Raw genomic sequence first — 13,333 nt, 5'->3', positions numbered from 1 at the left:
TGGTTTCAGGGGACATCTAGGTCAGTTGGCATAACAAAGTGTATTAAGATAACATACTGCACCCCACTTTGGAGAGTGGCGTCTGGGGTCTTAAATGCTAGGAAGTGACCATCTAAGGTGCATCTTTCAATTGGTCTCAGCCCACCTGGAGCAAAGGAGAATGAAGAACACCAAAGACACAAGGTAATTATGAGCCCAAGAGATAGAAAGGGCCACATAAACCAGAGACTACATCATCCTGAGACCAGAACTAGATGGTGCCTGGCTACAATCAATGATTGCCCTGATAGGGAACACAACAGAGAGTCCCTGATGGAGCAGAACAGTGGGATGCAGACCTCAAATTATTGTAAAAAAAGATCAGGCTTAATGGTCTGAGACTACTAGAAGGACCCCAGAGGTCATGGTCCCCAGGCCTTGCGTTAGCCCAAGACTGGAACCATTCTGAAAGCCAACTCTTCAGACAGGATTAGACTGGACCCCGGAGGTCATGGTCCCCAGGCCTTGTGTTAGCCCAAGACTGGAACCATTCTGAAAGCCAACTCTTCAGACAGGATTAGACTGGACTATAAGGCAGAAAATGATACTGGTGAGGAGTGAGCTTCTTGGCTCAAGTAGACACAAGAGACTACGTGGGCAGCTCCCATCTGGAGGGGAGATGAGAAGGTAGAGGGGGACAGGAGCTGGCTGAATGGACACGGAATACAGGGCGGAGAGGAGGAACGTGCAGTCTCATTCGGGGGAGAGCAACTAGGAGTACATAGCAAAGTGTATATAAATTTTTGTATGAGAGACTGACTTGATTTATAAACTTTCACTTAAAGCACAATTAAAAATAAATAAATGTCACTGCTCTTAGATTTCTCTAGTATTGTCTGTTCGACTAAATAAAGCTATATGATGAGCCATTTCTTCTTAGTCCTTGAAAAATATTACTGGTACCATAATTTAAAAATTGAATAAATTGAATAATATAGGCAACTCAATAATAATAGAGACTATAAAGTCATAATAATTACTATACTGGCAATCGATTATATTTTTATGCTTTTTATTGCAGATGCTACTTTCTCAACTCATACTTATGGTTGGGATAGAGAAATTAGTATTTAGATGTGTAGAGTGTACATTTTTCTTTTAGTGGAATTTTATTAAAGCTTAAGAAAATTGGAATGTCTTTGTAGTGAAATTTTATATTGATTTGATGATATGCTTTTGAGATTTGAATTTAGAAATTTGGCATGTTTCATGTAACCTTTCAAGATTTTAGAAAACCAAGTAAAGTTAGTTTTGTAAATTGAGGTTCCACATTTTCCTTGTAGTGCTCATTCCCACCAAAATGTACTTTCCCCTATTACGGACTCTATCCTGACAGCTGTGTAAACCTCCTGGGGTTTTAAAAGAGATACATTTTTTTTTTAAGGGGACCAGTAGGAGTAATAGTAATAGTAGTGCCAGAACCTACCAAACTTAAGGGGGGAAAACGCGAATCAAGATCAACCTGGGCTGATCCCTATGTACGTACCCCGACTCTTCAGCCTCTTCACCAGCTCTGACACCAGCCGTCCCTCCCACGGCCCCCTCTACTTCTCTTCTGGATTTGATAATCTGTTGCAATGGCCACAGAGAACTCACAGACCATACTTTACAGTTAAGTGGTTTATTAAGAAACAGGGCACAACTAGGGTTCAGGATCAACAGACTACAATCAGGATCAGGAAGCATGTAGACAAAGCCTCCCTTCTTCAGTGCGGTACAGCTCTCTCAGCTCCTCTTGACCATGCAGGCCTCCCCTCAGGCACCGCCCTGCACCAAGGACAGGCCTCTCTTGACCCTACCATCTATTACTGCAGGCTCTGCTGCTAGGCCCTTTCTGGGCCTGTTGCTGTCTCCGGTGACACAGACTTTGACCACGTTACAGCTCTTGTAGGAGATTCCTTGCCTCCTGCCTTTCTCCGCATCTTTTCTCTCCTTTCTTCTGCTTCTCTTCCCCTGTTCTCTGTCTGAAAAAAATGTCTGTGAGGCTGGATGCTTAAATACACAAACTCCTTGTCGGTTTCAAGGCACGGCACTCCCTCTTAGTAGGCCACAGAGACACCATTTGCATAGTAGGCTGTAACTCACCTCATGTGCATAGTCTGTTGACCAGTCCCTTGCAAGGTGCCCACCAGTCACAGCGAAGGCTGCAGCCCAGGACCAGATGAGAAGTATCAAACCAAGTTGCTTACAGCTTGCCCAGGAAATGTCATTCAAACTGGACAAAGGTAACAAACCCCCTGGGGTAGAGAACTAGGGCAAAGTTAACTCCTCGAGGCTTAGGGGGAAGATCTCTCAAACTGTTTTTCCAAAGAACCAAGAGAAAAGGCCATAGAAAGCCATTTCACCACATACCTAGTTCTAGTTCAGGAAACAAGCAGTAAATCATAAAAGAGGCAGATGACTAAGGATTTTTTCTTTTTTCCCTTTTGTATTCTGTTAAAATGCAGCATTCTTTAATATATACCAAAGGGTTGTTTCATTGTTATAAAAACTTTGAAAAAAGAAAAATAAGATACAAATGCATTTGTTCCATGGCTATATTTTTTACTCTGTTAGTACGGTAATCAAATAGCCTCACATTTGATTTGTACTCTAATTGACCAATATGTAGCAAGGTCAGTATATAAAGGGCACGGTAGTTGAGTCCAAGCAAAGTCATTGAATTTTACTAATTAGGGGCAGTAACTTAGGCAGGTCACTTAACTTTGTCTGTTAACAGATGAGAAACTGAGGCCCAGAAAGGTTATACAACTTGACCAGTTTTTTAAGAGCCTAGATTTGAACTTAGGCACTCTTACTCAGGAACTCATGATCTTTGCTAGGATGAAAAAAAGAAAAAGACTTTAAGTAGGGCCTAGCTGGAAAATGGAGGGAGACTGTATAGGGAGACTGCCTGAGAGGAAAGGAATTAACAGATGAAGTTGGGTAAGAAAAAACCCAGTGCCGTCGAGTCCATTCCGACTCATAGTGACCCTAGGACGGAGTAGAACTGCCCCAATAGAGTTTCCAAGGAGCGCCTGGCGGATTAGAGTAAAACGTAATTGGTTTGAGAAGATTTGGGAGAATTCTGGAGAGGGATAAATGGATCAGAGAAACAGAATGTATGATTGAAAAGCAAGTTTAGACATGGGGCTGCAAAAATACTGCAGTAAAAAAATCTTACAGTTAACATTGTCATTGATAATGATCCTTTACATGTATTACAAGATACAAAACTATAAAATGTTTTAAAATATTTCTTAAAGCTTCACTTTACGTCAAGTGCAAAACTTTAAACGTCATGAATTTTCAAATAGTTTAAACATAAAATATGAAGTTTTATTTAGAATGACTCAGCGTCTAGGAATTACCTTCACAAATGAAGATTTGAGAAACAAATTGACAACTGTATCTGGCATACAGAAGACGCTAGGTAAATGTGCCTTGCATTTATTGTTGTTCATCGCCTTGACTAAACTAAAATATATTTTAGACCCTTAGAAACAGAAATCTGTATTACGTAGTATAAATTTTTCAGAGTGTTTAAAATGTGTACAAAATTGTTCACCTTGTATATTGACCCTTTCCTGTTAAGTCAAGTTGATTAACAACCTTTATCTTTTCTATTGTTATTATAATGTATATTTGCTTCTGAGGTTATTTAATAAAAAGCAGAGGAAGATTTTCTTTCGTCTCTTCCTAAGTAATAAGCAGGTATTTTTTTTTTTAAATAAAAAATACTGAAGCCTGTGAGATCCAGAAAAAAAAAATTACATTCAATATGAGGGTTTTTGTCTTGTTTTGAGTTGGTTTTCCTAGAGTCTTCAGTAAATAGCTTTATTTATTGTAATTTCCAATTTTCAGTCCAGAGGCTCCTCCAAATAATTATTCACTCAGAATGATGAACACAAATTCCCGATAAATAAAATAGCACAGACTGTATGTTTTAACTCATTTCATCTGTTTCTAATGTCAGACGTTTATTCTTTGAAAAGGCTAACATTAGCAAATCTGACCTATATAAAGACTTCAACGCACACTAGCAAGAGATATTGAAACCTGGAAGATAGTAATTAAATTCTTTGGGAAGTTCATGTACTCAGTGATGAGCTCAGCCACATATCAACTATTGATAATTGTGCCATTTTCCATTTAGGATAAGGGAAAAAAATTGTATCCTTGATAATGAACATGTGCTAGTTAAAGTCCATCCCTTCAGATTTTTGCCTTTTATACAGATAGATGAAACTAGTTGAACATAAAATCTTAAAACTGTTAACATTCTAGCAGTATCCCTTTCTGACTTCGCTACTCAGATAATCATATCATTAACTGTGTTAACACTAATACCTGTCACCCTACAAAGCAGCACATTATAATTAAAAGTATAATTAAAAGTCACTGTACAAAGTCATGTAAAACATTTTGCATAACTTAACCAAATAAATGTGCTACTAATATATATTTTTTTAACTTTAAAAAATGATAGACTTTATTTTTTACGACAGTTTTAGGTTGATAGAGAAATTGAGCAGATAGTATAGAGAGTTTCTGTATATTCCTCTTCCCCCTGACCACGGTTGCGTTCACGGGATACATTAAACAGTTGATGGACCAACTTAATATATTATTAACTAAAGTCACATTAGGGCTAACTCTGTGTTGCATAGTTCTGTGGGTTTTGACAAATGCGTAGTGCCATATATTCGACATTACAGTATCATACAAAATAGTTTCACTGCCCTAAAAATCCCCCCTGCTCTACCTGTTCATCCCCCCCCCCCCCATACCCCTTCCCTAGTAAACAGTGATCTATTTACGCTTTCTATGGTTTTGCCTTTTCCGGAATGTTATGTAGTTGGAATTATATAGTATTTAACCTTTTCAGATTGGCTTCTTTGACTTAGCAGTATGCATTTAATGTACCTCCATGTCTTTTCGTGGTTTGATAGCTTGTTTGTTTTTTACTACTGAATAATATTCCACTGTATGGATGTATCAGTTTATCCATTCACCTATTAAAGGACATCTTGGTTGCTTCTCATTTTTGGCAATTATGAATAAAGTACTATAAACATTCTTGTGCAAGTTTTGTATAGACATAAGGTTTCAAGTCATTTGAGTAAGTAGGAGCAAAATTGCTGGATTTTATGGGAAGACTTTAAGCTGCCAGACTCTCTTCCAAAGTGACTGTACCATTTTGCATTTACGCCGGCAATGATAGTTCTTGTTGCTGGTGTTTCGAATTGTCAAGTGTTTCGAATTTTAGCTATTTTAATAGATGTATGGTGGTAACTCATTGTTTTGTTATGAGCAAATTCTGCGTGCATGGTGCCAAGTAGAGAACTACACAGCTAAGAAACTATTGCAATAACCTCAGCCTTAAGTGGATTAGTAGTAGAAATGAGAATGGAAAAGAAGAAATCTTTCTTTAGCAGTTTTTTAAATAGCTACATTTTCCGAGAGCTTTCTCATGTCTTTCACAGCAGCTCTTTGAGGTGAGGTAGGTAGGCTATAGCACTAAGCTCATGGCACAACTAGGACTGTATGATTGCCCTTCTAGACCTCTGCAGGCATTTGCAGGTGTGACTTTTTCTAAATATAGCACTTAGGACCATAAAAAAAAAAAAAACGGAATTTAGGATTGTAAGAAACATGTAAATCCATTCAAGTATACTTTTATTCATTTAAAATATATGGATGGTTCAGTTTTAAGATTACCTTCTAAGATTACCAGCAAATGAGTGTGAGGTGCTTTTATGTTGAGTAGGTTACTAAGACTGTAGAAAATATTCTGTTAACTAAGGTGGAAAATTTACGGAAAATTAAACTGGCCTGTACAATTTTGTTTGCTTTTATAGGACTTGAGGAAAGCCGGATTGCTGATTTTTGCAAATAAACAAGACGTTAAAGAATGCATGACTGTAGCAGAAATCTCCCAGTTTTTGAAACTCACTTCTATTAAAGATCATCAGTGGCATATCCAGGCATGCTGTGCTCTTACTGGCGAGGGGTAAGAATTCTTCCTCTTAGATTAACATGTGTGTCGCTTAAAAACATGTTTCTTCTTAAAATGAATAAATATTTAAGTCTACCATGTATAAAGAATTGTAAGGGCAAAACGTAGCCCATGGCTACCACCAGAGTTTTTAGTATGGTTCTGTAAAGAGTAAAACACACAGCGTGCACGTAATACATACAAAACATACATGAACTAAGATGTAAGTATATATATGATGGTTGCTACAGGCATGCAGAGAAATGGAAGTGCCATGAAGAGCTAGAGAAATCAGGAGGCACTCCTTAGCACGAGAGGAGGACTTATACTGTAAGAAAGGAGCTAATGTTGCTGAGCATGGCCTGTGTCTTGAGTGCTTTCCATATGGCGTCTCATTTAATCCTCTTAACAGCCCTGCAGACCAGTTGTTTTTAATTTGCATTTTATGAGTAAAGAAGCTGAAATATGAGAGGAGAGGATTCGTGTGTGAAACTACTTTGGGGATACTCTCTTGCCACCAGTGTTGTCGAGAGGGCGTTGTTGGACGTTTTTAAAAAAATGAGTTAGAATTGGAGAGAGTGTGGTATATGAGGGTCCTTGGTTCTGGAATGAGAGATATGTGAATGTACAATAGAAATTCTAGTTACAATTGGAAATTGCAGTTGAATTTTGCCTTGGTGTGCTCAGGGAAACCTTGGTGGCGTAGTGGTTAAGTGCTACGGCTGCTAATCAAGAGGTCGGCAGTTCGAATCCGCCAGGCGCTCCTTGGAAACTCTATGGGGCAGTTCTACTCTGTCCTATAGGGTCGCTATGAGTCGGAATCAACTCGACGGCAGTGGGTTTTTTTGGTTTGGTGGTGCTTAGAGGTGAAAAGATTTCAAGAAGGAAGTAGTAGTCAGCATTGTCAAATATAAGTTCAAAGACTAGTAGGATGGAGAGAATACCATTGAATTTAACCATAAATGAGTAAATTCAGTCAGTCGGGTCAGAAGCAAATTCTGTGTATCGGAAAAGTGGATGTGGGTAAGTACAGTTTAAAGTAGATTTTTGGAAACAGTACTTTTGGGAGGAAGGGGAACGAAACAGGAGATGAAATAGAAGAGGTTAGAAACAGGGTAAAAAGCTAAAAGGAGGAGCAAGTTAAAGTAAAGTGGTTGTATTTTCAAAATATGGTGGCTCTGTATATGTTTGAGAGCCCAGAAAAAAGGACTAGCGTTGAAAGATTCTAAACAGAGGTTCTAAATTTCAGGCATTAGGAAAGGGCAGAAGCTTAGGGCATAGAGGTGAGTTAGCTGAAGGACAGTAGGAGAAATTCTTTTTCTTTCAAGACAGTGGTGAAAGATGAACCACTAAGGATGCGCCATTGAGCTGAATCTCACTCAGTGAAATAGAAGACACTATTAGGTGCTGGGCGTTCCTGGGTGGTACAGATGGTTCATGCACTTAGCTATTAACAAAAAGGTTGGCGACTCGGATCCACCCAGAGGTACCTCAGAAGAAAAGCCTAGTGATCTACTTCTAAAAAATCAGCCATTGAAAACCCTATGGAGCACAGTTCTAGTCTGACACATGCAGTCACCACGAGTCAGATCAACCCAACGACAACTGTTTGTTTATTACCTAGCTTACAGCAATTTGGAAGAGCGTGATTAGAATCTTAGTAAGGCAAATCTGTTCATTAAAAAAAATCACATAATACCAATTGTCCATGTATCATTGTCTTTCAAAGGTCTTAAGCAAAATCACTGCTTATAGTACTGAATTTGGCAGTAAAGACAAGTCATGTAGGATTGACATAAGTTTTAATTTATATATGATGATAATTGAGCAATTGTGTGGAAAATCTGTCATTGATTAGGACAGATATTAACTCTGGCAGTTGAATTTTTAAAAGAATAAATTAATAGATGATGACATCTTTTCAACTCTTCACTCACGTGGACTTCTGTTTTCTGGGGAAATGTTTTCTTTCTCTTCTCAAGATCCAAATTCATGGTTTTGATATTGATCAGCATTTTGATTCAGTGGATTGGAGATCACAGACTTTGTAGTTAGGCCTGATTTTAACTCACCTGTACTGTTTGCTGAGTTTCCTCTGTAATATGGGAATGATTTCAATTTCAGTGTTGTAAAGACCAGTTCAGGTATAATGTATATAAAATGCTTGGCTTAGTTTCTTCTTTGCTGTTAGGTAACTACTGCTCGTTTAAAAGACAATCATCTGTTTACTGCATTGTCATATTTTTGTGTGAGTGAGTGTCTTTTACAATGTTAGAGTCATACACAAAATTTTGCATCTGTTTTTTTTAACTTAATGTTGTACAGTTTCTCCAGTCTATAAAAGCTCATCGTAGATTCTAGTTATTGCTGATATAAATCCTTCATTTTGTTGAAATGTGATATGTGTAACCATTTCTCTCTTGCTAAACATTTTGTTTCTTTTACCACAATGAACATCCCTTTTTGTATTTTGAACTGTGTTCAATTACCTGTTGTGTAGTGATAACTGGATGTTAGTAATGTGAGATATTTTATTTCCTTCTGTTTTTTTTACATGTAGATGTAACATACATATTATGTGTATTCTGTGTTTTAACAACCCCGTCGTTTTTGTCATTAGGTGCTGTCAAGTCAGTGCTGACTCATAGCGACCCTGTATGCAACAGAACAACCCTACTATGTATTTAACAGTCCTACTATATATTAAGTTCGATATTCTGCTTTTTTTCTTCATTTTTATCATGAGCATTTTATCATATCATGAAAATTTTTGAAAGTTTTTAATAATTTATTAAAATTCTTCTAGACATTTAAATTCTACTTTTTTCCTATTAAAATTCATTTAATGAATAGTATTATACATAAATCTGTGTGCATCCATGATTATTTTCTTATGATAGATTTCTAGAAGTGAAAAAAAGGTAAAACCAAAACCAAACCCACTGCTGTTGAGTTGATTCTGACTCGTAGCGACCCTCTAGGGTTACTAACGCTGTACATCTCTAGGGAAGCCAACTGCCACGTCTTTCTCCCATGGAGCAGCTGGTGGGTTCAAAACACAGACCTTTTGGTTAACAGCCAAGTGCTTTAATAGGGTTGAAATTTTATATATATATTGCATATTGCCAAGTTGCTTCTGTAGCCATTCATTGTATAATTACTGAGCCCCTTTTATGTATCAGGCGGTGTTCTAGGTACTAGAGATACCGAGCAGAGAACCAAAAAGACACTGGTGGTGTGGGTATATATGAAAATATGATTTCACTGCAATAGCACCAGCATAGAATATTATTAGTTTTTAAATCTTTAATGTTTAAGTAAATGTAGAATTACATCTTCTTTTAATTTGTTGTTCATAGATTTTCGGTAAGGAGCCTTGGTGGCACAGTGTTTAAGCACTTAGCCACTAACCAAAAGTTGGTGATTCGAACCCACCGGCTACTCCACGAGATAAAGATGTGGCAGTCTGCTTCCGTAAAGATTACAGCGTTAAAACCCTACGGGGCGGTTCTGTTTTGTCCTGTAGGGTCGCTGTGAGTGAGAATCGACTCGACTGCAATGGGTTTGGAATATTTTTGGTTTTTAGATTTTCACTTCAAAATTTAATCAAATGATTTTGTTTCTTTATAGATTGTGCCAAGGACTTGAATGGATGATGTCACGACTTAAGATTAGATGATCTCTACTGACCTCTTGTCACAGACTTTGTATAAACGAAGTGCTGGACTTTACCTGAAAGCTGCAAACATTAATGGTTTAGATATATTTATAATAAACTGATCTAAACTTTTTCTATAAGAAGAAAAATTAAGACCACTTATTTGAAAACAAAGATGAAGTCTCACCTTCCGATTTGCGTTCTCATTCGTTCCTTCCAAAGTAAGGTCTTAAAGCTGTGATTGACATTTCTCTCATAATGAATCCTCTCAGGACATTGTGTAGCCTGTGGTAAGTACAAAGGGAGAGGAAGACATTTTTCACTCTGAGAATTTTATTAACAGTATAACCCTCCCTGGTTGAATGTTGTTCTTTTCTTGTTCCATTAAGTCAAAATACAAATCAGCACAGATACCAGTTTCCAATATTTTAAAATGTAATGTTACTTATGAAAAGTATTTTGTGTAAGATCACGTGTGTATTGTGTATATACCTCAAGTTCAAGTTAATGGCTTTGACTTATGTTCTGAAGAAAAGTGAATAACACAAAAACTAATAATATTCTTAATTATAGCCATAATGACATGAGTACTGGCATTGGTGGTAAGTGCCACTTTGAACTTTTCCCCTTATGTTCTCTGTATTGTACTAATCAATTCCCAGAAATCATTGAGCTGCTTTAGAAGATAGAAGAGGAGAGGAAGAAAGCTTGACAGTTTGTACATGTTCTCTCGTTGATCAAATACCATACAGAAACATGTGATACAACTGAGTGGAATATATATCATATATATCAAATCCTTGGTTTAGTATTACTAATGGGCAGAATTGCACAGAGAGCAATTATCAAATTATTAACTTTATTGGTCCAGTGCCATCTATGTTACCAAATAAACTGTTAATTCATTAATCAGTCAATCATTAATAGTGATTAAAATTATCAAGTGATGTTTTTCAGGATTAATTGAGAACTGTTGTGTGAAAAATGTCTATCCAGAGAAGTAACATTCTATAAATATTATCAAATAATATAGCTAGAGTATTTTTAGGTATTAAATTATTTGTCAAGCATTTAAAGTGAATTTGAGATTAAAAGTAAAGAATATTTTCCAAGCAACAGCTATAATTTCTTATTTTGTAAGTTTCTTATTTTGATTTGAGATTTTTTATTTCCATTAGTTGTCTCCTATCTTCTTCCACCACATGAATACATGGTTTGACAATTAGAAGACACATGTTTATTCAGTGCTTTTAAGAATTGGGTTTAAAAACTGATTGATGTAATGTATTATTTTTACTAAAGTAATTTGGCCCATCTTTTATGTTTGCTTAAGATTTTTTTCCCCAAGATTGGAAAGTTAAAGGTGTTTCTGTCATTACTGTTAACAAACTCATGCTTTAATGTGTTAAAACATTTTCTTGGGTATTCTACTTATAACTTCTTTGTCCTGAAAATCCGAAGACTAATCTAAATTGGCATGTTTTAGAATACTCAAGAAGGAAAAGTGACTACTTTTCATAGCAGCCTTTTAGATTTTGTGAAGATTTCAGCAGGAAATGGTAGCACATATTATAAACACTGACAAAACTTTGGAAGTTCATTTCAGTAAAATATAAAATGCTCAATATCAAAATCCAAGTGAGGCATGGGAGATCAGTATTTAATATTGGATGTTTTGTGTTTTATAATGCTTACGATGCAAGTATAATCTTTTAGTATTTGTCAGAATGCTTTTACAAAGGTAAATCCTAACTTACTAAGCTTTATTTATTCATATGATCTCAAGCTTTTTCAAATCACCATTAAAATTACTCATTATATATTTTGAATTCCTGTAAAAACCCAGATTGATCTTGTAGATGTTGCCGTTTCATCAGACATCTATTCTGTGAAGCAGCCCAACAAATGTGCACATTTTGTCCTTTGTCTTTTAATTTGAATAATCATGTGTTAAGTCCCTTGGGTTGCTGCCCCGTAAGTTCAAGAAGATAGCAGCACCTTCCCTTGTCATCAAAGTGTTGGCTAAAATTTATTCTTAATTGGATATATAAAGCATGCAACATGTTCCAGTTGCTTAGTGTAGTAGATTATTGATAAAACATCATAAGAATGCATGGAATCTTACACCACATTTACAAAGCTTGATTTTTGTTGTCGTTGGTTGTTATTTTCTACCCTTCCAGGCTAGGCATTAGAAATAAGGTGGTACCTGTGGTATACTTGTATATAAAATGAAAATTATAGCTGGGGAGAAAAAAAGATTTAAATTCAAGTATGAAAATATCAAAATCATTTTGACAGTATTACTTCCAAATAGAGGAGACCTGGTAGCGCAGTGGTTAAGCGCTTGGCTTCGGAGAACCCCATGAATAGTCATATTGGCAATTTATATGTAGTATAAGTGGAATTAATTAAAGGGCAATGTTTTTGGTTTTTTAATATGCTCCTTTTATGTGTAAAACATTGTATTTAGGGTCATTGTTCACGTCTTTGAACAAAGCATACCTCTATACATGCGGTTAGATTTAAATATCCTGTTTTTGGTACTGATTTTGAAAGTAGTAAAACTTCTCTTAATATCTAGATAAAAGTAACCATATACTACAAGCATTTAAATATATTTAATTTGTCATAATAGCACTTTTAAAGTATATCTTACATATTATATCAAGGGCTGTTATTTGAAATTTTCTGTTCTTTTTAGCTTTCTAACACCTTGACCCTCATGACAAAGAACATAATAAAGGCAGATAGGTTGGGGGAGAGAGGGAAGTGGATGGGGAAGTCATTTTCTTATATGACATTTTGCCTTAAGAATACAAAATGCTTTAGCACTGACCGCTGGCATTTTTAGTGCAGTTAAAGTGATTTTAGAAGTTTGACATGAAGTAGAGGGAAGAAGGTTTCTGTTTTCTGGCCCTTAAGAAGTGCCTAGTAGGTAGTTACAGTGGGATCTCAGAGAAGTGCAGGGAGCTTGAGGAAAGGCATGAAGTCCCTGAGATTTTCTTTTCCTTTTTGTCTGAGTGTATAGTATTAAGATGCCTAGAAGTGGGACTCTGTGTTCCTCTCTCTTACAGGCACTTTATGTTTTTTGCTGTGACTACAGCAACCACATACAGTACAGACAACCTCAAAAATCTGTTTATATTAGTGTAAATATAAAAACTGTAAACAGCTTTCTCATTTGCTCTGCAGGCATTTTTAGACTATATCTCTAGTATGCGCTACTTTCTGTATAGGGGAATAGCAGCACATCGTAAATTATTTGTGGAATTTGGGGTTGTCTTCTCTCAGTTGCCCAGTGATGTGCTGGTATCAGTCCTTTTTTCAGGGCTCAGTAGAGACAAGGTTTCTTTATATGACTTTGACCCCTCCTACTGTCCAAATATAATACGGAACTCCTTTTCTTGTTTCAGGATTGGCTTTTCCATATCTAAGCTGTCCCTTACTCTCCTCTGTCTTCATTCATCATCAGTGAAGAGTTGTTATCTCAGTCTAAAAAACCTGTTGCTGTCAAGTCAATTCCAACTCACAGCAGCCCTAGAGGACAGAGCAGAACTGCCCCATAGAGTTTCCAAGGAGCACCTGGTGGATTCAAACTGCCGATCTTTTGGTCAGCAGCCGTAGCTCTTAACCACTGTGTCACCAGGGTTTCCTAT

General features: G+C 36.6%; 1 protein-coding gene across 2 annotated transcripts in view; it reads left to right on the top strand.

Annotated features, from left to right (window-relative positions):
- The window catches only part of ARL5A (ADP ribosylation factor like GTPase 5A), a 31,846-nt gene extending 20,856 nt beyond the window's left edge, over window positions 1–10,990 (top strand). For both annotated transcript variants that reach the window (XM_049887237.1, XM_049887239.1), the window contains exons 5-6: window positions 5,880–6,031; window positions 9,647–10,990. In XM_049887237.1, the coding sequence (XP_049743194.1) occupies window positions 5,880–6,031; window positions 9,647–9,695 (201 nt within the window). In that variant the 3' untranslated portion in view covers window positions 9,696–10,990. The remainder of the gene's footprint in view (window positions 1–5,879; window positions 6,032–9,646) is intronic.
- The last annotated feature ends 2,343 nt before the right edge of the window (window positions 10,991–13,333 follow it).

The sequence above is a fragment of the Elephas maximus genome, chromosome 6, assembly GCF_024166365.1.
Source record: "Elephas maximus indicus isolate mEleMax1 chromosome 6, mEleMax1 primary haplotype, whole genome shotgun sequence".
In the NCBI taxonomy this organism is placed as follows: Eukaryota; Metazoa; Chordata; class Mammalia; order Proboscidea; family Elephantidae; genus Elephas; species Elephas maximus.
This window is presented reverse-complemented; position numbering and strand designations above follow the sequence as displayed.